The 27,793-nt window shown below is 46.5% G+C and overlaps 1 protein-coding gene across 2 annotated transcripts in view; it reads right to left on the reverse strand.

Annotated features, from left to right (window-relative positions):
• Positions 1 to 304: 304 nt before the first annotated feature.
• The window catches only part of PCDH1 (protocadherin 1), a 56,766-nt gene continuing 29,277 nt past the window's right edge, over positions 305 to 27,793 (reverse strand). The window contains exons 4-6 of one of the 2 annotated variants that reach the window (XM_085307784.1): positions 26,320 to 26,539; positions 3,416 to 3,457; positions 807 to 877 (exon numbers count right to left, since the gene is read on the reverse strand). In XM_085307784.1, the coding sequence (XP_085163910.1) occupies positions 3,432 to 3,457; positions 26,320 to 26,539 (246 nt within the window). In that variant the 3' untranslated portion in view covers positions 807 to 877; positions 3,416 to 3,431. Of the gene's footprint in view, positions 878 to 3,415; positions 3,458 to 26,319; positions 26,540 to 27,793 lie in introns of both variants that reach the window. The other variant, XM_085307783.1, reaches the window with a different exon arrangement.

The raw sequence follows: 27,793 nt of genomic DNA on the forward strand, positions 1-27,793 counted from the left end.
GTTTCAATCAGGCAGGACTTGAATGTCATTCCTAAGATTCATATTTACAGGAGTCTACAGTAAAGAGACAGGCAGCTCACTCCCTGTGTATGGAGAAACACCTTGTCCTATGGCCCAGGAACTCCACCAGCTTTGCATGGACCTTTGGTAAGCAAGCCCTTCTCCCCAGCCATGCCCTCTGCACTAGGAGCCTGCCCAGCCCTCCTCGATGCAGCAGTTCAGAGACATGCACCCTCAAGTGCTTGGAAATTCCTTAGGTTTTGGATGTGTTAATCCTTCCCACCCACCCACCCAACCCCAGAAAACAATGGGTTAAAAAGGCGCTCCTTTCATCCCTGCCTTGCCCTGCCCTGCCGTCCTCAGAGCCCCTGGGGCATCTCGCCCATGACCTGGAGAACCAGCTGCAGGAGCAATAAAGCATTAAAGTTTAAAATGTTCCTCTGGACACTGGCCTCAGAAGCACGTGTGCTCCCTGCCCCTCAGGCCCAGCCTCACAGATATATCTCCCTCTTGGTGGTTTGGGATGAGGGGGTAGTGGCTGGCTGGAAGTCCGAGGTCTGGGTGAGAGGAATTTCCTCCATGGGAGAGTCCTTGCAGGGCTCATGGCTACTATTGGAGAAGGCACTGTACGTGGGGAGCAGGCGGAGGTTGGCCATTTTGGTGCTGCGCTCTTCTGAGAGTCTGGGGCTGCCATTCCCAACTTGCTCTTGACTCCCTCTATCTTGGTAAGGCACAAAAGTGGAGAGTTTGAGGGTGTTCTTGGGCCTGCGGTTGGGGGAGGATTGGCCAGGCATCCAGCAGGTGTCGGAGTGGCCGAACTCTGTGCATTCCCGGGTACAGGTCCCAGTCATGGCTACATCAGGCAGAGGCCGGAGATCTGTAGAGAAGCAAGTGAGAACATTGTTACATATGCACAGGGCCCACATCATTGGGAGGTGAACCTGGAACAAGCCGAGGGCAATGTGCTGTCCCGACTCCACAAGGTGGGTCACATGGCATTCTTGGCGACTGTGCTTCTACAGGGCTTCCCACCACAACTACATCCCTGGTAAGGTGCACAATGAGCCCTCTTCAATGCCCGGGGACCTTCCCATGAAATGATTAGGCAGACTAGCAGACTAGTCCCCTAGAGTAGGATCTCCGTTCTCCAGAGAGCTCACATCTATTGCCCTTTGGGAAACTGTGAACTGTCATACAGAGGATGACCAGCAGAACTGGAATGTCTCTACTGTACCAGCACCCTCCATTAGTGGAAGGAAGGGGTGCCTGGGACCCATACCAATGGCCACCCAGGGAATGAAGAAGAGCTGGGAAGGGAACACAAGAGTCCTGACAGCTGCTGCTTCCTATCCAAGGCCACAGCTCCATTTCTCTCTGGATAAGTACCCTTCCTACAGTTGGTGTGGAAGAACTGACCAGGCACAGCATTGTTCACTGACCCCACCTCCTTTGGTGATGAGGTCTACACAGTGGGAACTTCACAGCCTGGATTTGCACAGCAGGAAACAGACTACCACAGGACTGGTCATCCCACAACCAAGGGYACCACCAGGCCTTCCCAGGCTCTGGAAATCACCTTGGTCCAGGCACATCTGGGCACCAGTAAAAGTTTTGCAGTGCATAGGCAGGAGTCCTTAGGGAATTGCCATTCCCTGCCATGCCCTACGGTACAGMCAGATATTCTGAGTGTCAGACACTCTGTGCCTGTGTACTGCCAGATTTCCCCAAGCACTTATATTTCTGTGTTCCAGAAAAAACAGGCATAAGTCCAGAAAACAGACAGCCCTCTCCAACATGAGCTACATCCTAGCTCATTCATCCTCAGACATCCTTGGACAGTCCTGCCCTGCTCACCATCAGGCGTCCCAGGCCCCATGCAAGTCTGTGGCTGAGGCATGCATTAACAGGAGCTGTCCTTTCCCAAACCCACCTAAAAGTCCTTAGACATCAGCTAGTCTCTCATGCAGAGTCTGACGTGCACAGTCAGGCAAAATCATTTCTACCCTCAGTGCAGTTGGATGTATCTGAAATCTGTGAATCCCTGTCCCAGAAGTGGTCAAGGTTCTCTATGCACCAAACACCTATCCCTGAGAGAGCAAGATATCCCYGCACATCAATAACTCCCTGCTTCTGACAGAGCTAGGAAACTCCCCTTTCTGGTCATGGCCTGGTATTTACAAGTACTGGCCTCTCTCTACCTGGATATTATGAGGCCCTTCTGAGTCTTGGCCACATGTTCTTTTCACAGAAAGTATCCGTCACAAGTATTCAGACCAAAACTAGTATTGCCAAGTACAAGTGAGTATCCCTCCAACAGGCATTGCAGATCCAAGACAACCCCTTGCCCAGACAGCAGTGGGCTGCCATGTGTCCACCTGCTCTCTTGTGACTAACGCAGAAGCTTTCTTAGTCATATGACACATACCTACTGCTTCCATCTAGCCACTGCTTGGGCCACAACACAGCTCACTGCCACCACCCRGAACACATCACTGCCCACTGCCATCAGTACATGATGGCAGATCAAGCCTGCTGATAATGCTGGGATGAAGGGAAGGTTTTTTATGACTTTGGTCATAATTCTCCAAAGAGACTCTCCAAAGAGACCTGCACACAGACAGAGGGACATACTCAGGTGCTTCAGGAACCTGATAGGTATAGTCCTACAGGGCTACCACAGGACCTTCAGCAAACTGCTGCCTTTCATAGCAGCAGAGTCAGGACATCTCACAACCACWTGTTTAAATGCTGGATCACTCACAATTTGTTTGAATTACCCTACTGAGGCCAGCCACTTTGTCTTCAGGTGCTGTGAAGGGGTGGGCAAGTCAGCACAGGGTATGTCCCCACACTTGCCCCTTCCCACCAGATATACACTAGCATGCATAGCCCCACCCTTCCAAAACAAACAGATGAGGTGTCAGTCCCTCATTCCCGAAGAGAAGCAAACTGAAGCCATTCATACTGTGCTGGGGTCTCTGTCCTTGTCAGCAGGTCCCTCCTGTCCCAATTCACAGCTTTAGGACACAAAAGAGTCCCCAGGTAACCATGGCATAGCTTTCACACCAGGTAACKCTATAGGATACAAAAAAGGTCTCTGCAGGATGCAGCTTCAAACAGTGTTAGGCACAGTTGACATRGATTAGAAGGGAAAGCTGAAAGGAYGGACRTGAAGAAAGGGGAAAAATTAGCAATGAACCAGTGTGCTAGAACAAATCTTGTCATAAAACAATCCCAGTGACTGTATTTCAAATTCTCAGCTCCTCTGGGGGATGAAGCACCCGTGYTTTTCACCCTGGTTACTGCAGAGGCTATGGCACCCACTTTGCTCCCCAYGCTGGGAGCCTCCTCCCACGTCCCATTCCCTGGTGCACACGTGAACTGTGGTATCCTGGTGGAAGCCATAAGGACATACCTCAGTGCAGACCCCTTCACAGCCTGCTCCGCTCAGGGGACTCTAATGAGGAGCAGAAAAAGGATGACAGGGTCACATCATTGCACAACCCCCAGCCTCCACACCCGCCCTAGGATCCTTGCCCTTTCAGCTTCTGCTAGCCCTCCCTTTACATTGCACTGAGACCCACRATGTTCCTCTGGTACCCTCTGCCTTTAGGAGTCCCCAGGTCTCTCTTGGCCCTGCTCCAGCCTTCTAAAGGCTGCTTGATCACCACTGCCAACCATCAATCGTTTCTCTTGCCTCCCTGGAACCCACCAGCTCTTAGGACTCATGTACCCCTGAGATCCTCATTCAGCAATTTTCCCTGTTCTCTGGCCTTCACCAGTTCCCAACACTGTCACATCAGCTCCGGACACCTATGTCTTCCCTACGTTTTCTCTTGCCTGACTTCTACTCTTTACCTATGATGAGGTCTGGAACTTGAAGTGGAGCTTGAGGATGCCTGGCTCAGGAGTCCCAGGTCCTTGTATGCAGAGACATGGGCTCTGTGCATCAGACAGCAATGTGCCTACACACACACACACACACACATACAGAGCATGCATGAATGTGTGTTGATTTGATTATGTGAGCATCCAGCACTACAGATGGGCAAAAAACAAAGGAACCTATGCTTCCTGGACAGCCATGCTGACATCCAAGGTGCAAAAGCAGGAGCTCAAGCATYACGGGTGCCAAGGTGCCCACATGAGAGACCATCGCTTGACAGTGCAGGTCTTTGGGATCATTCTCAGGACTACTCACAGAACAGCTGTTCTATTTCCTGAACACATGTAAAGTTGCCTCATGTCTTTCTCTTGGCCTCAGATAGAAAGCAAGACACAAAACAAGATGCAGAACAGCTCACTTTTCACCTCTGCTCTCTGTAAGTCAAAGCAGAGTCTGGAATCCATGTCCTAGATGATTCTCTAGTTCTTTCTCTCTGGTGGCAGTAGCTTGATCAGTTTGASGTCCTGTTGTTTTCCTTCACTTCTTTTGTTGGAGAAGTAGTGTCTCTTTCTCCTCTCATCTCCTTTCCTTCAGGACAAATGGGAGGATTCACCATCACTTTCACTTCCAGAAAGGCCTTGGCACTGCACACTCCCAGGCTGGTGAGTGGCTGAATTCCACTGTTTCTTGCTGATGGAAGGTGTTTTTCTGGGTGCATGGAGGTTACTGGCCGGGCTAATATAAAAGCTACCTCTCTAGTGAACAAAGTTACAGCGATTTTCCTGCCTCAGTAGCAGTTTAGAAATCACAGGATCAAGCAGGAACTCAGTGTTCAGGGTCTTTTATTCTAGCTTTTCCTTTGTCTGTTTCTGGCACAAAAGTCTTTTTTCAGTGTTGTCCCTTTCCTTGCAGTGAGATGCTGGCATTGAACCTCTCCTGCTAAAGGAGCGTATTATGTGTCATGAGGACAATCAGCTCAGCTTTAAGAGCCCAGGAATGGGACAGGGCATACCTTCTGAATAGCTGTGATTTAGAACAAACACGACCCTTCGACCTTATTCTCAGCATATGCCAGTAGGCCAGAGCTGGATGTGTCACCACAGACAGTCCTAAATCTTTCTTTGGTGGTAAACATTTACGGAAATCTTGCCCACAAAGTGCTGATTCTGGATCACAAGCGCCCCTCTGAAGTCTGGAACAGGCAAGGGGAACTGCAATATCAYGAGCAGACAGAGCCCAAGCCTTGTCTAGGAATTTAGGTACTTATTCTGCCTTATAAAGTGTRCTCAGGATTTCACATTCTTCCTCAACCCCAGGGATCTGTTTTTGTGACTCTGGAATCTATGGTGGAGTAGAAATGATGCCTGCAGTCTGAGGAACATTTCCTTGGGAATCAGAAACAGATGTTGGACACAGATCAGAGGARCAAAGCAATGAGACAAGTCAGCCTATAACCATTCGTGAAAGAGGCTGAACTCCTGACATCCATGAGCAAGGGGTACACATAGAGCCTTGCTCCCTGGGCATGATGAAGCTTCCAGCTTTCATGACTGTCTCACTGCACAACTGTCTCATTCCTCACTGAGAGAGGGATGTGGTCAGTGCATCAGTCCTTAAGCCTATCTTTGTCCAGAGAGATGTGGAAGCTGTGGCAAGATTGACAAAGTCCCCAAGTGATGAAGAGGACAGCAGTGACCTCTCTAGCACCTCTTTCTTCCATAGTGCTCTGGTCATGCAAAGTAATTACGATGCCAGTACAGATGCTGTTTTCCAGAGCTTCGCCCACTCTCTGCRCTCCTTTGGAGGGTCAGATCATTTTGTTATCAATATTTCCATGTCAGAATGCTATAGTTCACAGCCAGGAGGGATGTATAGTTCTTCAGGCATTCATGGTCCCCATGGCTGACAGTTCTCTGGATCTCCCCTTTCTGTACCTTTGCACTTCTCTGGCATCCTTGTTAGCTGCCTCAGGGCTGTTCAGCCTCAGCATATTGCATAGGAATGAGTCTACAGTAGTAAAAGCCACAACCCTTTGAACTTTTCAGATGAAAAGCGACACAGTTGGGGTTTTACACAGAGATACATTCAGAGATGTATTCTGGATCCCTGTTCTGGCTGGAGGAGGGGAAACTTTCTTGAGCTATGGCTCTATCATCAAAGTTGGAGTGGCTATTCTCTTCTTCTGACATCCAAGGCACCTCTTATCTTTGTGAAAGTGACTGTGTAGGGCTATCTCCTTTGGGAAGAGGAACATATTGGTGCCACTGCTAATTATTTCAATCTCTATATCCCCAGGCAGGGCAGGAACACATCCTGCTGCCGTCTCTTATAAGGGCTACTCTAATAGTATTATTGCTTTTAGTGGGGGATTTCAACGAGGCACTTAAGTACCTTCAGACGTAAGACAAAAGGAGGCAGTCTCATTCAGCAGGCATTTCCATCTCCTGCACTGGATGTGCAGAGGTTCACTCATTCACTAGGTAACTGTGGTCTGTAAGCTAGGTAACTTCAGGCATAGCTGAGAGCCAGCCATCTTTGCCATGATGTCCAGTGTCCATAGTCTGGTTTAGTTCCCCTTGCCTGTCATTTGTTCCACACATTAGCACTGGACRTTGGATGCACAGTGCTGGATGAGCAGGGATGATGCAGCATACTGGGATAGGTCTTGCAGGTGAGGGGGTGTAGTGGAGCAAGTCTGGGAGAGAAGGAAGAAGGGAAGGTGGTGGTACYGTGGGGACGTGACATAGCAGGGCATGGCAGAGCATTTCAAGGAGAAAACCGAACAGAGCAGGAAGGTCATACAGCATGCAAGGAGGGGGTGGTTCAGTGATAGGGAAATATGTGGAGTATGATAGTGTAGGGAGAGCAACAGAGGGGCAAAGCAGGATGCTATTCCTGAAGCGTTAGGTCAGAAAGACTTATCTTCCCTGCCTGACAGCACAGATGCACAGGTCACTAACTTCAACCACCTTCCCCTGTTCAAAGCCTGAAAGCACTTTATGTCTTCCAGAAAGTCATCTAGCCTTGGTCAGAAGATAGAAGGGTATAGCATGCTGTGCCCTGTAAACTGAGGGTTGGGGTACAAGGTATTTTTTTTCAAAATGTCTCTCTTCAGGCCAGGGCAGGTTGTAGTGTTTCTACTGTAGACAGCTTTATCCCCTCTATTCCCTGGTTCAGACACTGGAAACATGRCTTCTCCTACACTGAGCACTCAGGGCTCTGCAGAGATGAGGCACCACTCCTGGGACATCCCTTATGTCAGTCACCCTCCATGACATCATATCGCAGTAGCGCTGTCCTCTTTGCCTGCTCCAGAACATACATGTAATGAGACTTGCTTTACCACAGGAAGTTCTGCCTGAACGTGAGGGGGAATTTCTTCACTGTGAGAGTGACAGAGCTCTGGMAYAKGTTGCCCAGAGAGGCTGTGGAGTCTCCCTCTCTGGAGATATTCAAAGCCCACCTGGATGCAACCCTGTCTAACATGCTCTYRGTGACCCTGCTTRAGCAGGGGRGTTGGACTAGATGATCTCCAGAGGTCCCTTCCAACTTTACTGATTCTACRATTCTATGAKTCCCTGGTGTTGCTCTTTCCAATGACTATTTTCCTACAGTACAACTCTGTGCGGTAGGCACCACTCTCCAACTCCACCATAGCTTAACAGTACCGCTCTTCTGTGCCATTGCTCCCCCAGGTACCAGTCCCTGGAGCGCTGTTACCTATGGGTACCATTCCCCTACAGCACTGTTCCCTACAGGTACCATTCYCCTGCTGCGCTACTGCTGACAAGTACTTTTCTCCTGTGCCACTGTTCTCTACAGGTACCACTCMCCTACAGCGCTATCACCTACAGGTGCCATTCCCCTACAGTGCTGTTTCCTACAGGTACTGTACCCCACAGCGCTATTACCAAAGGTACCATTCTCCTGCAGCATTGTTCTCTCCAGGTACCGTTCCCCCGCAGCGCTGTTCCCAAGAAGTACCTTTCCCTCACAGTGCTGTTGGCTATAGGTACTGCTCCCCTACAGTGCCACTTCCTCCAGGTAACATGTTCTGTGGTGCTGATCCCTCTAGGTATTGCCTCCCTACAGCTCTTTTCCCCCCAGGCACTGCTGCTCTAATGGTGTCATTTCCTCCAGGTACCATGTTTTACAGCTCTGCTCCCTCCAGATACCACTCCCCTGTGGTGCTGTTTCCTCCAGGCACCACTATTCTGTGGTCTACTCCCTCTTCAYTGCTCTCTTGCAGTACAGCTATTTCGATAGTGTGCCCCAAGATCCTGTTTTCTTACACCAGCAGTCCTATTGTTCTTTACTTCTTCACATCACAGCACTGCTGGGATGAGTCCTTAGCACTATGCCATCCTTTGACTCCCGGCACTGTTCCCCAGCATCACACCTTTCTGTGCCTTTCTCCACAGTAGCATCCCATTCCCACGCCTGGCTCAGTGGCCTGGAAGAATCCCCACACACTAGTAGCAGGAGATGCTCAACTATCTGTCCCCTCAGGGCAGCAAGCCAGCCCTGCCTCTGCCCTGTGCAGGCAGGCTCAGTGTAGGCTTCCTTTGATGTACATTATTTCAGTGGTTCTTTCCCAGCCCATCTTCCCTTTGAAAAGGACTTTTGTGAAGGAGAGCTGTGCTGTAGGTAGCTATGGAGCCATGACCTCTCTTGCAAAGTCCAGACTCCAGATCCTCCTTCAAGGGTTATCTTACTTCTTCTCACCTGATCCACACCTCCCATATAAAGGAGGCATGGCCAGTGCTTTACTTGTAATAGGGATGGCATACCCTCCTGACCTTACAGAAACAAGAGCAGTACGTTTGCTTCTTCAGCTCTCCAGTCCATCTCCTTTCAGGTCCCTAATTTCCATATATTTTACACAGACATGACCAGAGCATTTTACTCCAGAACAGCAGAAGCATAACACCATCTCACTTTCCAGCCCTTGGGAAAGGCTGCTGGACTGATGCCTATTTCCATAGTGATGTTTCAGAGATCAAAGAGTAGAGAAATACTGAAAACCGAAACACAACTAGAGAGCTCCCCACAGCCCATGTCGGTCCCTATTTTTCCTAGACTGATCTACCACCATCCCTAAAACACCCAAGCAGACAGTTTGCAGGATGACTCCTAGCACTACAACACCCAGGCAGACGGCTTTGGGGACCAATTCTAGCACTACAACACCCAGACAGATGGCTTTCCAAACTTAACACCATCGCTACAACACACAGACAGATGGCTCCTGATATCTGAGTTCGACCCTACAATGCCCATAAAGGTGGTTACTGCAGTTCAACACCACACCTACAACTTTCAGGGCAGTAAAAAGCAACACCAGCTAATACAACAAATACTGAGAAAGATCCTCAGAGCTGGCACTGATGTCAGCACACAGATGGATTTCTCCTAGGCACCAAAGTCTACAGATATAACACACACATACAGCTCCTACAGACCCCTATAGCACTTAACAGCTCTCCCTTAATACTAAACAATAGTATCTAAACACCAGTACGAACAGTTTCCTCCAAAGTTAATGGCCTGTCAGCCCCCGGATGCACACAAGGATCAAACAATAGCCTCTGGAGTATACTGCAACAGCCTATACTAACTGCAGTACTGAGAGCAAACGACTTCCTAGATCCTGCCAAGGGTATCACAGCAGAATCAGAATGTAATTAATGCAGACAGATACACCCACTAGCCTCAATCTTGCCAGCACAGGTAGACTAACACTAAACTACTTTGTCACGGGCTTCAGCCCACCTTGGCACTGAGGACCTGAGCCCAGGGTTCCCAGAGGATATGTTCTTCTCTTGCTCATGGTAGCTGAAGCTTGAGGGACCACCTTTTCTCAGTTGTTGTTAAGCAGGCAAACTGCAGGTGGCTGTGTAACAGCCACTCATTTGCTAGGAAGTGTAGMCATCCCACAGCAACATTGCCACAGCAACGGGAGGTGATTTGTACCATGCGCCAGTGACAAGAACACCCAGACAAAAGGCTCTGGAGCCTGACTGTGCCCCTGCAGGGCCCAGACAGGCAGCTCAAACAGTTCAGTCAAAGACTGTTTCATCCACAGGACTCCCAAAAGCACCACGAGCCACCCAGCTTTACTGCAATCCTCACAGGACCCAGGCAAACCAGTTCCATCCTATGTAACAAMTTTTGTGCTCAGTGCTGCCTAGATGATCTCCTACCCAGGCAAAGTGAGGCTCCAGTCTTTGCTGGGCTATAAAAAACAGTTACTACATTAAATCACAGAATAATTTACTTTAAAAAMTACTTTAATAGAATTACAAGGTTCAAAGGTTAGGAAATGCCAAAATTAGGATTTTTCATGCTTAATTCTTAATTCACTTCATGAAAGTCTGCTTTATGATGCAGACCAGAATTACATTCTCACAGACACTGTTTTTCCCTAGGGTCTTTTGTGCTTTTAGGGGAGATGACAGAATCACCTGGGGATGTATCAGGCTCTTCTCATGGAAGAGGCTGTTGACAGTGAGACTCCTACCCCATGTGCTTTACAACTTGAAGAACATAAAATGAATGGGGCAAAAGACTGCAGGAAATGGCATCTCTGACATGTACGGACGAGGGCTATGGTGGTTCCCTTTACTATTGAGCAAACTAGCAGTTTACTTTGCCTCCTTTCAGAAGTGAAGAAAGTGAAATATCTGGACGGCTTTTGTTGAAACTTTTCAAAATATTTGGTAAATGACAGATGTCCAGCACAGAAAATTCTTTCCCTACAGTTAGAGTCTGCCAAAACTTGAAGCAACTGAAAACAGAATCAGTTAACTGACATTACTGGGCCATCCTTCTCAACCATGTTATATAAAATACAGTAGCAAGTCTACCTCTAGAATGAATTCAGATTCCTGTAATAGCCAAGCAAACCTATTCTCTGGCCAGCCAAGAACTTTCTACGACACCTACAAACAATAGATATTCAGCAGCCTGCTGTAGCTGACCCTGCTTGAGCAAAGGGGTCTACCAGATGATCTCCAAAGATCCCTTCCAACCTCAATTATTCTGTAATTCTGTGAACAAATAACCACTAGACAAGATGGAGTCATACAATAACCAAACCAAACCATTCAATAACTAAACCATCTTCCCTGTGTCATTTCTYGCTCCTGCAATATCAACCTAGCAGCTGGCCAGATGGCTAGCTACTCTACTAATCTCAGTTTCTGGAGTGAGCAGAGGTCTTGAACAAGTTTCCAGATGGATGATCCATGACACTCCAGGCAGTAGAGCAGTTGCAGCTTTTCCCTCTTGTGCCATGTGGAGAAGGCAGGTCTGAACAGAAAGGATTTCTGGCTTTTGATTGCTCAGTCCTCTCTTACAATGGCTAATAATGGTTGTGTAAATATACAGAGGAACATCACCTGCTATCCCCATGGGTGTCAGCTCATGCATGCCTTGTGTGCACATTCCTGCTACCCAAATAACTACACAATTGCATCTTGCATATTCCCACCCTACAGCTACCAGACACAGGAAGTTTAAAGCAACAAATGCTTCTTACAGAAGGAACCTGAGCAGCTAATCCTTGAGCTTTGCCTTGTGCGTGAGCACGTGAAAAGCAGACATCTAATCCTTGCTGACCCAGTCCCTCTGGTCAAACACCCTGCCCCTTGTCACAGAGCTCATGGGTAGTAAATGGAGGGGTTCCCTCAAGTCCACATCCCATGCATGCGCCCAGATGAATTCCCATGCCCCATCGCTCAGGCTGGACTCCGCACCCTCCGTCTGCTGCAGCTCACTGCTCTGCCAGCCTTCCTCCAAGAGTTAATCTTCCTCAGTAGAGCTTCTCAAAGCTAATTAGAAAGAGCCTGGGCAAGTGTGGTGGCAGACACCACTGCACTTATCTCTCCACTTCCGGGGCTCTGCCCTTATCATTTAATTAAAGCTGCCGTCGTGCTTCCTGGCATCAGCTAATCAAGGAGGACACCGGAGCTTAAAGCAGCCTCTGCCAGTTTTCTGGGAAAGGGGGAAAAGGGAGAATATGCCCCAGAAAGAACAACAAAAGGGAGGAGGAGACAAAGAAAGAATCCCTTTGTGCTTGCAYTCCAGGGCACAGGACAGCAGGGAGGGACAGAGCCCCAGCCTCCACGCCAGTYTAACGGTGCAGCACCATGGTGCTATGAGCGGGAGGATTTAGGTCCCTCTCAGACAGAGAGACCTCCACAACATCAATCTGGGAGGGAGAGAAGGAAACACTCTCTAGTGCAGGTAGCCTGGGAGGCACTACAGCCTAGTCCCACCTCCAAGCAGGAACTGGGCCTCAGACCTCTCTCTGAGGCTGAAGGAGTTCTCCCAGTAAGACACATGCAGATACATTTTGWTGCCCGTCACCAACAAGGGAAGAACTGATGGATGCTACATGCTCCAGAAGCAGAGCAAGCCATTCTCAGTACTCCCATAAGGCTGAGCAAGTCAAGAAATGACCCACATCAAGCAATAACGTAATGAACATCCTGCCAGGAAAAATTGAGAAGGCTGAGGAACAAATTAGACTTCAGCAGAGGCAGGCAGGACACCCTGAGCCCAACAGAAAATAGAGCACCTCCAGAACACTGAGGAAGGAGCTTGCACCATGAGGGTGCAAGCAACAGCAACTGCAGCAACCTCCCGCATCAGATCTTCAAAGGAGAGCAAGGATGCATAAGGGCTGTGTAGCCCTTACAAATACTGCTGTTCGAAGGCATCAAGGATATGTGAACACAGCTAYGCAGGGATCCATGCTGGCACACATYCAAAGAGAAACTCAGCCATTTTCGGGCAAACAACCCCAAAACGATACTGACAGCTTCTGTGCCAAATTCCACACCTCTCTCCCAAACTGTGGTTATGTCTTAAAAGGAAATTCTTATAACCAGTTTGTTAGCATGGCTGAGACAGCAYGTCTTGTTCTCAAAAAACAGCTGGAACACCTTTGCTAAAACTTAAGGAAAAAAGAAAAAGAAATCAACCAGGGGGAAACTCAGCATGGAAAATTTAAGCTTTAGTGTTGGAAATCTGCTGAAATGATAAGCAGTTGAAAATAAGTCTTTATAATACAAAATGTCAAGCAGCCTAAGGCTGCGCAGTCTATATAATGATCCTCATTGCAAGTTCCAGAAGCTGCTCTAAAGGCGCAACCTGGTTGGGAGATGTGCRTGTGTGCCTGGCACACTCTGAGATGAAGAAATAGAGTAATTTTACCRGTCTTATATCAACACTATATGGTCCTGTCCCATCTTTGCTCATTTTCTTGTTCCTATGTCCTTCAAATGTCAGTACGATTATATGACCAAGAATCAGAACATTAGAACTAAAAAGAAATTAGTTTTCAGACAAATCAGTTTTCCGATCTCACCTACAGACTTGTGCTGGACTGGAGTGAGCAGGTAGCCACATGCCTAGTCTAGGCTGGATAGTAAGGTGCATCAGTTCATGTGCACAGGGATTTAAGAATACCAGTTTTCTTTTATGTGTTTGCTCCTTGGTGGCTGCCATTCATTGTATGCTTGTATTAAAGCTCTTGTGTCACGGAGAAAAGAACTGGCCTACGCGTGTCTGCCTTTGAACAAAACCATTGTTAAGCTCCATCAACAATTTAATAATCTTTCACTTGCAGGACGATGAATCAGGGGAAATTATTCTTGCAGGGAAGCTGGTAGCCACACAGCAAAGCATTGTTCAAGGCCTTTGAAATCACATAGGTGTTTAACTGACAAAAGAAATCACAACTTTATGAAAAGGACTTGCTTCAACAAGGGGAACTGGAAACAAAGCAAGCCAAGACCACTTACAGAGAAGCAATACAAGGGAGAAGGAAGAGAATCAAGTCAAGCCCCCAAAGAAACTTGGAGAGGAAATGAAGATTCTTAGAAACGGCTCTGGCAGAGAAAAATAAAGAGGGTGTGGAAAGAGGAAAAGAGCAGGTATTTATCCATCCACAAATACATCTCCCTGAAAAAACGCTCAAAGAAATTTGGAGAAATGATCTGACACCCAAATGAGGGTATCTGACACTTAATTGCTCAGATAGTTCTCAAAGATCAAGAGCAGCCAACACAGGAGAGCCTAAATCTCTGAACTCCCCAATCCATTTCTTCTGTAGTGAAGAGTCACACAGGAAACTCAGCTGAAAATTCACGATATTCACTCTTCAAACACCCACAGGCTCTGAAATCAAAAATCCACAGTGGAAGTTAAATGCAGAGACATTTTGTGGCTGACACATGGCAGGAATAGCATATGCACTGGTCAAATCCTTCTGTAGTGCAGCCAAAATACATGCCAAGAAATCAACCCAGGTGGTTAACATTTCTAGATTAAACCACTTGCCATCTTGCTGGCATGATTCCCCACTGAGGCAGTGGAAGGCTTTACAACATTGATGGCCACAAATGAGAAGAGCTCATCTTGTCACRCAAAAATTGAAGGTATCAGTGCTGCTGTACTTTGCTAAAGGTGAAAACAGAAGAATTTCACTGTGTTTCTGAAAATGGAGAGGTTTATGAAGGGTAAAAAGAACAGCTTTGTTATACTTTGTTTGGGAAGACACAGGAAAAAAGCCCAGATCCTGCAGAACGCCATTGCTCTGCCCTATTTTTCTTATTATTACGGCAGAAAAGGACTATCCTGCCATAGGGGTGAGGAAAGAGATGGAGTAGGGAGTATCAACCTCCAGCTACCCCTGGGTGTTGCAGTTTACCAAGTGCTGGAGGTTAGACGTGATAAAGCTTGCATCACTCAAGGGAATCCTGCCAGAGGCAGTCCTAAAGGCGTAGAATGAATAACACATGCTTTAAAGAATGCTAAGATTAATCTAGCTACCTAACATCCTCTCAGGATGACAGGGATACATCATCAGTTTGCACTTGAGGCAGACTGGCAACAGGAATTTGCCAGCTTTGTGACCCACAGAGCACGGCACAAGGGATCAGGAGAAGATTTTGATTTCATGGTCCACCAGAGATGTATCAAAACTTCCAGAATCATTCCAAGGGCATAATTTTTATGATTATTTTTTTCAAAAAGAAGCAGACAAGACAGCAGGTCTCCTCCTTATTCATAGTCCATAGCAATAGAAAATRTGTGTGTAGCCCTGAGGGAAGCAGCAACGTACCTATCTGAAAGAGCAGTGCAGAACTGGACAGACAGAAAGTGCAAAAAGATCTGTGATTTGAGAGGATTATGATCAGCAGCTGACCCTCAGAAAGAAGCCATTAATCATCATTAAGGAGGTTTATGTTCCAAGGGACCAAGAGGCTGAACAACCCAAGCCCTTAGTCCTATGATGTGGGTGAGCAAAGAAAGAAAATGGGGCAACCAAAATGGGTATGGGTAGCAGGGCTGACTCTGACAAGGGCAGTGGAGAACCGCCTGAATACCGAAAGGGCTCCGGATCTGGGAAACTGATAGGGTGAACAATACAGTTGTAGCAGCATTGTTTTCAGGAAAGGCAAGATATTTGCTTTCTCTCAGTGATTTATCTGCAGCTCAGTGGGTGCCGCTTCCTGCGTGGCAAGTAAGCAGYGAGTTGCTAGACGTGGAATACATATTTTCTTTTGCTTTTATTCATTTTCTTTCTAGATATAATAAGCCTTGCTTTTGTCAAGATCCCTGTTGTCTCAGTAATTTCATACAGAGATCCTTAAGGAATAGAGCTCTCCACACCTCTTGAAGTTTAATATCTTGGTTTAAGTTGGCATATTTCAAGTAATAACTTATAGAGCTAAAGAAAAAAAAATTACTTACATCTAATTGGCATAATACTAATTACCAGCAAAACATACCAGTCAAACATTGTGCCTACTCCCTCTCTGTTATTTTACATTCCCTACTCCATCTTCTCTTTCACTGGCAGCCATAAAACAATACAACATGCTGTTCTATCGCATCCCTTAAAAAGATCGTATCCTAACTCCTTCCTATCTCTCACTGTCTCCACGCTTCTTCAGTTCCAAGTAAGGTGATCTTAAAACAAACATAGACATATAACTGACTGAGAACTGCTCTTTTGTGAMCTTGTGGTCATGCTACTCCAGTATCCCGTTTTTCTCTTCCTATTCCCCTTCTCGGTCTCTCTTAACATTTCTTATATGGAGGGCTTATGGTCATTGACATAAGAATTTATCTGTAAACTATATGAACAGTTTTATCTGTAAACTTTATGAACACAGGTTAACTGAAACAGAGGCACACTTCCTTTCATCAACAGGTTGTTGAAATGGCTTTACTCCTGACTCACAGCATTTTGCCATTTTACCATAAATGATTTTCTAAGTGAAACACATTCAACCTGAGAATGTGATGCTTACCCTAGAATAAGTGCCTTGAGCATAAATCTAAGCATCTCCAAAGGCTGGCAGGAGCTCTGTCCCCATCATCTGGATTATGTTGTCATTAGCCCTGTTTTGCCGAATGCCAAACAGCTCTCTGCCAAAGAGAGCCCAGGCACAGTTTAGAGGTGAGCCAGTGAGCCCAGTGGAGGAACATCTCCCAATGCGCAGGATGGATGAGGCCACCCAGACTAAGAGATTTAACCAAACGAACATGAACTGTGTTGTTCTAGTTGACCTCAAAGTCCGAGAATAGACTTTGGCCCATTGTGCTTAGTGATACAACAGTGAAAGAGCACCCTCATAGGACTGAGTATCCATCAGACTCTGAGCACTCACATTTTTGCATTAGTGAAGTGCAGCCAGAGATGTGGGCTCTTGCCCCCTTCTTTCCCATGATGAGTTTGGCAGAAAGCTGTTGAAGAGATTAACCAGGAATCCCTGTATCCAGTGGAAAGACATAGCATCTTCTCCATCCTTCTATTGTTTCCAAAAACAGGAAACAGAGACAACTTGTCTCTGTGGGCCTCTGAGACCGTTCTAGATATGCTTGCTGGGGAAAAGGGAGCACACCAGGCACAAAGCACCTAGGGGATTTGAGTGCTTGCAGGTGCTGTCTACATTCACAAGTGCCCTTGAAGAAGTGAGGCATTGGGATATGGTCACTGCCCTCCCTTTRGTTACACAGCAGCAGAATACCATGCTCAGGAGAAGAGAGGTCTGAAGAGGGAGGAAACTGAGGCAACACTCACACAACATGTATGAGTGCAACATTATGCTGCTTTCTTCTTTAAGAGCTTCCCCCAATTCTGCTCACCCTCCTGTTCATGTTGAATAGAGGGCTGAGGTGTCAGACAGGGAGCCCATGTCCAAATACACTGCCAAGGGAAGAAGGAGCTAATTGCTATATAGCCTCTCTGCATAGCTGTTATGTCAGCACTGGCCCTTAACAGACTGCATGGTTGCATCAGCTCACATGAAATGAGCCCTAGTTCCTGCAAGAGAATCTCAGCTCTTCAAAAGGGAAGGCAAATGCATGGGCTGAWACGGTTAGATAACCTCTGAGTCAAAGCAACCTATCCTTGGTACTTCTTGCCAGGTGCCATGACTAATGTTAGATTTATGGAGTGTCCTCTCTGCAAGTAAAACAAAGAGCTGGCGTTACATTCACTTAATGGAGGTGACTTCAAATCAGGATAGATGAGAGCTTATAGGAAGGAGACAGGAAGAGAGATTCATTGATAGTGCAAGTACAAAGAATAATCCTGGGGAAGAGCAAAGAACTGAGACTGACATTTGACCTGCCTCAATAGTCAAGCTCCCATTGATTTCACTGGGGACAGGAACRAATCCCTTATCCTCTATCTCATGACTACAGGATGGATTTTCCATCTGAAAGATCTACAGCTGACCGATCCTTCAAACTCAGGCACAGGTTATAGAGTTCTTTTTATGAGAAAGAAAATTCAGAATGAAGTTCAGAAGCTCAAAAGAGAGACTTCGTAAGCTCCTCTAGCACTAAGTTGATACTCCAACCAATGCAGGTCCATTTACGTGAGAAGAGGTACAGGCAATCAGGTGGATTTATAGARACATTTAGGTGATTACAGAGGCAGACAGGAAAAATAATTGAGTTATATCATAGAGGATGGTAAATCAAAATGGTATATCAAAACTCTTCAAAAGGAACTTCCTAAGAATGTACACAGCACATTAGTTGAATACAGCAAATAGTCTGGGACTGCTGAAGAATCTTAGTTGTCTATTGTTTTTACATTTGTTTGGTTATTTTAGTTTAGCTATATTCTAAATATGAGTACTCACTTTGACTGCTAATTGCCCCTCTGCATAGCCCCTACTTTCTGCAAGTTCAGCTTTTTGTGGAATCGCATAGTAATCAGCATAGGAAAATTGCTCTGACTGAAGAGTAATCTGGCAAAAGTGATCCAGAAAAAAATCAGTCTGATCAGCTCCCTGATCCAGTTTGCCATGAAGCTTGACAAACAGCTGTGTTGGCACAACAGAGCACATGGCACAGGGACAGGGATGAGCAAACTAAGGCAGAGAGGAGGCAGCTGCCTATTTTGCCACTCTTGCTGAAAAAACACATGGGGTGTGGGCTGTGGTGAACAGGTTCATCAGAAGTGCTCATAACTCAGCTGTTGGCTCTCTCATGGATGTCACATGGAGCATCTGCAATTGCTTCCGAGCACCTGTCCAAAGACAGACTATCTGGGTCCCAAGACCTTTTCAAATGCATGCTTTAAACTGTTATTGAAAGTAGTAGACTGAAGGAGTTTCATCCTTCCCCTCATGCTGAGTGAATGTCTCCTACGGACAAGAAAGACCTGGACCAACTGGAGAGAGTCCAACAAAGAGCCACAATGACGACAAAGCTACTGGAGCATCTGTCATAGAAGAAGAAGCTGAGAAAACTGTGACTGGTCAGCCTGGAGAAGAGAAAGCTCMGGAGAGATCTTATTCAAGGTGTGAAAATATTTGATGGGAGAGTGTAAAGAAAAGGGAGSCAGACTCTTCYCAGTGGTGCCCAGTGACAGGATAAGAGGCAATGGCCACAAACTGAAACACAGGAAATTCCACTTGAATGTAAAAAAAAAATGCTATTTTCATGTGAGGGTGGCTGAGCATTGGAACAGGTTGCCCAGAGAGATTGTGGAGTTGACTGCACATGGTCTTGGGCAATATGCTGTGGCTGACCCTGTTTGAGCTGGAGGGTTGAACCAGATGATCTCCAGAGGCCCCCTCCAGCGCCAGCTATTCTGTGATTCCATGATTCTGTGAACAGAAAAGAGTGGTTCCAAAAAGCAGGATGAGTTTTGAGCTATCTCCCAATATTTTCTCCAAGCCTGGAGACTGTGCAGTATTGCCCAGCAAATGACCAAATTTCAGGTGGAGTAGTCTCTACAAGACACTCAGTCACAAGAGTGTGCTGTGAGTGTATTTTTATTTGGTTGKTTGKTTGKTTGTTGGTTTTCAATGTAGGGCTTCCAAATGGAAGAAAGAATAAAGAAAGATGRCAGAAGGATTTTCTAAACTCCATGGATTCAGAGGAGGAAGAATATGAAGGACATGAAAGAATGGAGATGGATATTCACTATTTCCCATCTTCTTGCCATAGACAGCAAAAGGGAATAGAAGGTATCACAGCCCAGCGCAGAACTGCAGGAACAGCAGAAATCTCAAAAATCCAATCTGGAATGCAGGAGGCACACGAACAGCTGCAGAGACTGATATATTCTACAACAGAAAGTACCTTACTACTGAAATATGTCTCTCAGGTATTGACTGAGAAGGATTGTCCTGCCTATATTTTTCATAAGCTTCAACCACAGTTCAGGAACAGAAAGGGTTAAAAAAAAAAAAGTCATCAGGATTAAGCAGGAAAAKTTGGTTACTTCAACCAATTCTTCTAGACATGTTCAGGATCTGTCAAGGGTCTTTGGAGAAMTTGAGGAGAGTCTCTTATGTGCATTATGACATAATCCTGTGAGGCAAGAAAGAAAATGTCAAATAAATTATTAAAGCTTTTTTTGGGCAAYCACTGAAAGAAGTGGCATCCTCTTTAGAAGGTCCTGAGAGGATTAAAGGCATTGTTTGCAGCTGGTATCAATGCATTTGTTACCAAACCCTCACAAGAAAATACATCTGTATCCTGTTCACCCTGAGATCCTCAACACAATTAACAAAGATGACCTGGTCAGCATAACGTACCGCGACTGCTCTGAGCTGAATGGTTCTTCTGCAAGAGAGAGTTTACTAAGACACAGCTTCGAGAAAATATGGAATGGAACAAATAGGGTGAGAACAAGTCTGAAATTACAGCTTAGACAGAAATGGCATGTGAAACCAAGATGGCGTAATCCATGACCGTTTGCAATCTGTTAGACATGTCTCTTGTGATGAGAATCTTTTCCCACATTGCTCTGCAGTAGCTATTAATAAAATCAGAAGTTATCTTTGGGGATGAACTAACATTACTTGAAAAAAAGTATATAGGGTCATGATTTCTTAAAAAGAAACGCAGATGCCTATAGAGCTGAAGATCACTGAGAAACCTAGATATCACTTGAAGAAGTAAATGAGACGCTGGTGATGGTCACAAAGATTGTAATTATAAATATCATAAATATTGAGTAGGACTTGGAAACTACTGGTAACAACAGAGCATCTAAAATAAGTGGTTTCAGCCCTGATCAATACTGAACATTAAAGAGGAGAGGGATGCAGACTAATAAGAAAAATATATATATATCTCCACAGTATCTCAGCTACAGAAGAGTCCAAGCACCAATCAGACATCTACAGCAGTACCAGGCACAGAAACAATGTGCCTATAATACTTTCTCAAGACAAAATGGGATATTTAAAGATAATGCAAAAAGGAGAATAAGTTTTAAGATCTAGGAACTTCATTCTGGCAGACCTGTGTTTCAAGAGGCTGAAAGTATTTTTTTTTTTTTTTTTTTTTTTTTTTTAATCCACTGACTGGAAGAAAAAGAATGACCATAGTAGCAAGAACTTAAAAAGAAGCTCACAACCAGATTGAAACTAAGCAGAAGATAGGAGGTAGTGGCTGCCCAGTGCCGAAACTCCATCTCATCACCATGAGATGTGAGAAGGGGTTGTTGGCTGTAGGGACCTCCTCTGAGTCACTTGCCTTTGTTGTGGTGTTGCAGGTTGCACACATAGCCTACGGTTACTACAAGCCAGGAGAAGCTCAGTTTGCATATGATGCACATGCATGCCCGTGGTGAGATTCTGAAGACAAACACTAACAGCCACATTGTTTCTGCGCCTGGTACTGCTGTTGATGCTACTGAGTACTGCAGAAAAGCTGTGGGCTATCAACTGGGCAAATCTATGCTCCTAAATGGATGCTGACAAACTGGGGATCATGCAGACAAAAATTATGAAAGAGAACAGAAGATGTGAACTATAATCAGAAAGGTAGCAAAGAGGAACAGGAGGAAAAATCTAAGCAAACTTCCTTTGTAAAGGTTGCCCAAAAGCCTCAGTTACATCCAAGGCCTGTCAGATGTTGTTGCTGCCCAGGAATAAGGCTGTAGATCTGTGGCGGCATCATAAGCAGATGGCAATGGCTGGGAGGAGCCTAAAGAGGTGTGGGAGAAAAGGAAAGGGGAGAGTCCCAGCTACCCAAATGCCTTGCCTTGGCTCTGCTCGCAGTAAGAGACATGACTCAGTTTTTGAGTTTATCAAAGAGAACTTTAAATATCAACTTGCTTGCTTGTCTTATACAAGTATGCAAAAACTGAAACACCTTCTAATATCAGATGGTAAGATTCAGTGGAAGGAAACAGGAATGCAGACTTATACAATTTGGAGCAGAGAGGATCTGCCACTGGAATATCTCACCAAGGGTCTTATACATTTGCTAACATTTGAAATCTGCTGTCAAAATTGTATCTTTTTAAACAAGTAGTTCTGTTCAGTCATGGCAAGATGCAGAAACCATTTAGTGAAATCTTGTGTTCTGTGTCATGAAGGGGTTAGACAAGGTTCTCTTTCCTGCTTTACAATGCATCAATACATTAATCTTTCTTGAAACAAAGAAAAGGAAAAGTCTAGACTGAAAGGATTGTATTAATCCAGCAGTCAGCCCTGGAAATGGTATCTCAATTCACTTGCTCAAGCTGCGCTGAGGTGCACAGAGGAGGTAGGAGACCATGAGAAAAGGCTGGTCTTGTTAGAAAAGCCTTTGGCTATGAATCAAGTGAAAGAGTTTTACATCTAGCTCTGCCACAAACTCCCAAAGCCATGCTGCTTGCACCTCTTACGTCAGCAGCCGCCCGGAGGCGGCTGATGCGATCTTGGCTTCACGTTCCAGRAGCAGCTGGAGACCTGCCTTTCAGCACAGAAGCACTGGGACCCTACAACTGCCCTTGCCTTTAGAAGGAATCACACTGAGGAACTGCCAGCATAACCAACGGGGTCACCCAAAGTGGCAAAAAAACATCTCAGTAAYGCAGGTTATCATTTTCTATTTAATTTCCTGTCTGTGGTGGAGTTCCCTACCTGGAAGGGGAATTGTGAGGGTAAACTCATTAACAAGGGAGGGTGTAAAGAGGATGGGGCCAGACTTTTCTCAGTGGTACCCAGYGACAGGACAAGAGGCAATGGACACAGAATGAAACACAGGATGTTCAGTCTGAACGTCAGGAAAACCTTCTTTACTGCGAGGGTGACTGAGCGTTGGAACAAGTTGCCGAGGAAGATTGTGGAGTTTCCTTCCTTGGAGGTACTCAAAAGGTATCTGGACAAGGTCCTGGGCAACATGTTCTAGGTGACTCTGCTTGAGCAAGGGGATTGGATTAGATGATCTCCGAAAGTTCCTTCCAATCCCAACCATTCTGTGATTCTGCAATTCTGTGATCTGTGAAGTACAGATACTATTGCACTAAACGCATTGCAGAATCTCAGGAGATGATTGTTAATTACATATTCAGTGCAGGTTTGTAATGGTGTGCATTACAAATGGCATGGGGTCCTACTTCAAGTAATGGGGATGAAATACATTAACTGTTTACCTCTGTCCTGTGGACTAACGAATGCAATTCAATACTTCAAGCAATATGTCATCATCTCACGTACCTCTATACCCACAGGAACAGAGTGAAGACAGCCTTAGTGTAACGTATTTCCTAAAATACAGGTATTTGAATTTTACTAAATTCTCACTATAATCAATGGAAAGAGACTGGCTACTTTCATAAACCAAACTTTGCATGCATTAGGATAGAGCTCTGGTTATGGTACAGTGGAAGCAGATGTCTTTAGCAAAAGCAACTGATAGCCAAGTGCAAGACTAAACTCAGCTCCTAGCTTATTATACCCCACAGAAGTGAAAAACAGCATGGCAAAACGTTGGGGAGGAAACAGTGGGCAGCTAGGTAAGATACCAAAGATGACAAATATCTGTGATGGCTGAGGAGCATATCAGCACCTAGATTCTGGAGAGGTCTTCATCAATAACATCTTAATTTCTCCTAAAAGAACTTGGCTCAGCCCCTGCAATCCAGCATTTTACTGCAGAGTGCACAGCAAAAGGTGTCCAAAAAAGGAGGACGCTGATATGTGTGTTAATCAAGTGAAGAACCATCTACAAAGGAAAGGCATGGATCTGTCTTCCAGTTGAAAAGCTATAAATAGCCTCGCATACTCTCTTATCAGATTGGTTCGGCTGCAGGGATAATCTCCTGGAGAAAGCAATGGAAGCTCTGTTACATTGGATATTTATAACTAGATGAAAGCCTAGAAAATACACAGTTGTGTCAGTCTTGCTCTCGTGCCGGGAGATAGGGTGTGTGGAATCCAATTAGTGTCTTCAGTTTAATATAAGGTCAAGTGTGGCTTAGTTTTCACAGACTCACAAACAAAATCTGACTTCTTTGAGGGGCCGATGCTTTTGACCAGCTGTAAAAGCTGAAGTAAGGGCACAGTAAGATAGTCCCCCACAGTGTCGTGTACCCTTCTCTGGTAAGCAAGACACGTTCTGTGCCAGTAATGACAAAGAGGTCGGCTGTGCCACATCTAGGGTGGGCAGACCACGGGAAACACAGTTCTAATAAACTGATCTAACACAAGGAGTACCTCTTAATCTCAAAATCACCTGGCCTGGTGCCAGTGTCCCCTGATAGTCTGCTAAATGGATCATAACCATGACCCTAGCCCCTGAAGTTCACTGAACTGTCTTTGCCAGATTATCTACACAGCACCACAACCTGCCTAGAGTTAATACCAGTGGATTTTCCAGAGCCTTGGCCTGCTGTGGCCTCCACTCTGAATTGGGGTTAGACAAGTCAGGACAGTTGCTGGAGGCACCAGAGCCTGACTTCCCAACAGCTGCCACCTAAAGGGAGCAAGACAGGGGGTGATAAGCAGAATAAGGGAAGAGTATCTCCTGGGAACTGGTGCGCATATCTGTATCGCACCTGGCCTTGTTTGTGGATGGCTATGTGAGGAATTTTGTCCTGGGCTGTGAACACATACAAGGATCTCCTGTGAAGAAGGGAACTCTCTAACTTATAGAGCAGGCTGAGTTTTGTGATGCAGGGAGTGTGCTTGGGTGCCCTGCCCCTGTGAGAGCCACTGCTGAKGGCAATGTCCCTGACCTTCCTAGGGGTCTGTTCATCCCCATGCCATCCCCTAGGGGAAACAATGAACATCCCAGGAAAGAGAACATCTCAAGGAGGAGTGACATGGCATGCCTACAAAACTCCATACTGATGCTCCCTCTAACAGCTAGCCAAGAGCCCCCTGCCCCAAACGTGGCATGGGGCCATGCACTCGACAGGATTAATTGCCATAACAGGAGAAGTCCTGGACAACTGAGTTCCACAGCCAGTGGCAGCCCAGCCCAGCAGTGAGTTGCCTGCCTGAAGCACAGGGACTAAAGGCAGCCCTCTCTGGCCTCCAACCCCCCCTGATCCTCTGCTCTCTCTCCACTTTCACCTTTCAGCCCTGCTGGTCCCTCATTTTCTCTGGATTGCCTAATGTTTTTCTCTCTTCTAGTCCTCTTGTCACCAGTGCCCCTACTATATCATTCAATATGCCTTTCTAGCCTCTCTTGCATCTGGCTGGTGCTTGAAGGCCCCAATACAGACCCTGAGAAAGTCCAGAATGGTAGCCTTGCTCCAGGAGCCCTGGGGAGCCTCTCCACACTGCTTTCACCAGCCTACAGGCTTGTAGTTTAGTGAAAAAAAGTGGTCTCTGTGACACTCCCAAACAGAAGGATACCTCATCTTGCAAGAGAATCAGATAGATTTGGGAGCCCTGCCAGATCTGGCACCACTCTGCCTTGCTCCAGCAGCTGCAGCACAGTGTCCTCCAGCATTACCCCAGGAATTAGAGAAGAAGGAAGAGATGTTCTGCTAGACCTTTAACACCATACATTATCTCAGACCTCAAGTATTCCTTAATAGGGGGACCCAGAAGGTTTTCAGGTCCCTAAACAATCTGAGCACAATCTCAACAATTTTCTCACTATGTAAAACCCTGTCCCAAGTCAAGGATGTCCTCCAGGAGTAGGAGTATAATTCAGGAACACCCTTTACAGCTCCTCTTTTTCCATCCCAGGGGTTCCTTTGGACTTACCAGCTCCGTTGTAACCTCCCCTCAGTACAACGGCACAGAAGGCAGAAGATACAGGAAAGTGGATGTTATATGCACAGCCAAAGACAAGTCTGAAGAAGCAACTTAAGCTGGTCAGAGAAGATAGCTTGGGGAAGTGGCTGGCTGAGGGTAGTCAGGCAAGCAGCACATAGGCAGCACAAGGAGCAGAACTAAAACTGAAGCTGTGCCAGGGACAGGGAAAAGCCAGCTCTCCTGCAGTGAGATTGCAGAAACACCTCTGCTAGGCTCTCAGGTAAAAGTGAACCTGACCAGGAGGTGACTTGAAGGGCCCAGCTGAAGGCAGGGCATGGTGTTCTGGGGTTTGTCCCCCCCTACACACACACACTTCTCTGATCCTCCATTCCGTGCATTTCCTCACCACAGTTTGAGATACTAAACCTGTTCTCCCTCTCTGCTCCCTGGGAAACTCCCATGGCTCCAACATCCACCACCGCACAGAGTGTTACATCACACCCTAACTGTTCCTATACTCCTGCCTTCTGCTCTGCCCCAGGGGCTAGGAACCCATGGGACCACCTGACTGCAAAACACAAGCTTTCCATCAGCCTGGGCTACAACACCCTCTGCAAGCATGTGTGCTGCCATCACAGAGCAGTCTTTTTGCCTCTCTCTCTCTGTCATACCAAACCCAGTTACCTCCTTGATGCTTCCCACTCCCTCCTTTTCTGTTTCTCTCCAGCTTTCCTCACCTTCATCCATTTCTCTCCTCCCTGCCTCATCCTGGCTGGCCTCTGACCTTGAGCTTTACCTCTCCTCCAGCCGCTCTGCCCCACCAGACCACAACTGACAAACCTGCCCTGCCTAGGATTCTAGTCCCATCTCACCCCACACCAGGGTAGGTGCACCTTTGAGGCTGAAGAGCCTCAGGTGCAGGGTCCCGGGAAGGGGGCAGATGTGTGTATTGCTAGCTCCTACCGTTCTCAGGGTGTTCCATTTCCCCGATGCTGCCGTCAGGTGTGGTGCGTTCATAGTGATCCTCAGGCAGGGCTAGAGGCCCAATGCGGGGCCCTGATGATGACTTGCTGCTTGGGGTCTCTGACTCCTCCAGCCCGCTGTCATAATAACTATGCTGGGAGGGATCCTGCAGGTCTTGGGCCTGGCTGGCTGCAGAGAACGTCACTCGGCGATGAGGTAACTGGAAAAGAAAAAAGCCAGTGCATCAGCCACCCAGTAGATGAAGATAAGTGGTGGTCATCAGATACAACCTCTAAACAGAGGCAGAACTCTCCCTCCCAGTACTCTCAGTATCACATGGAGTCCAACATCAGCCCTCGCCGCCTCTAAAGCCTGCCTGACAGGCACAGCTCCAGGCTGCATCCCAGCTCACACCACCCCATGCTGGGACCAAACACTGAACAGCCCCCACTCACCCTTGACCCAACAGCTCCCTCTGAGGACATTACCTCTCACGTCTCTTTCTCCTGACCAGCTTCCTCTTCCATCTCACAGCCACCCCTTGACAGACACCATCTCCCACCTCAGGATGAGACACAATTGTCACCCATTAGCATTGCGTCTTGAGTCACAGACTGGCCCCCAGCCTGAACGCCACTCTTTGTCTGGGGTCACCACTGCAGGGACACAGCTTTGCAGTCAGATTCAGTTCACACCATTCATGCTTCTGAAGACCCCCTATCACTGAACTCACTTCTCATGAGCAGGTCTCTGATGGGATCATCTCTTAGTCCAGAGCTTCCAATGACATCATTCCTCACCTTGCCAGCCTCTGACCTGACACCATCTCTCATCCTAAGAGAATCTCCATCAAGGGTCAGGATCACTTCTTTTGTCTGCTTCTTAGACATTTCAAAGCCCTACTCCATGATTTTTCTCCCCAGCTTTGCCTCATGCTTGGGAGGAGCTCCCTGTAAACAGCCATTAAGCTACATCATTATCCTCATTCAAGTCCTCCTGTAAAATTCTTATTTGTCATGATTACTGAGGAATTGAAAAGTATAACACAAATTCAGAGGGCAAAACCAGGATAGTAACAGCACAGAATGACACATAACCATTAAGGGAGAGAAAGAGACAAGAAATCATCCTATAAGCATAAGAGGAAACCCAAGGAAGGAGCTATCTAACGGGGATCTGAAGGTGATGGGGAGAGAGAGGAACCAATACACTTAAAGATGGCACAATCTAAGCTGAAGTGTTGAATGCCTTTTTTTGCTGCAGTCTTTACAAAGATTGAGTGGCAATCAGACATCCTACACAGCTAGCACCAATGAGGAAGGGGAGGGAATTCTGATTAACAGAGGGAAGGAACACACAGGGAGTATTTAGATGAGCTAGCTGCTTTTAGGTTAGTTGGACCTGATTAAATTCACCCCAGGTGCTTGGAGACCTGATTTAAGCAGCTTCAGAGCTGTTAGGGTTTCTTTTTCTC

The sequence above is a fragment of the Rhea americana genome, unplaced genomic scaffold (genome assembly GCF_003343005.1).
Source record: "Rhea americana isolate MKP2758 unplaced genomic scaffold, rheAme1 scaffold_264, whole genome shotgun sequence".
NCBI classification, from domain to species: Eukaryota; Metazoa; Chordata; class Aves; order Rheiformes; family Rheidae; genus Rhea; species Rhea americana.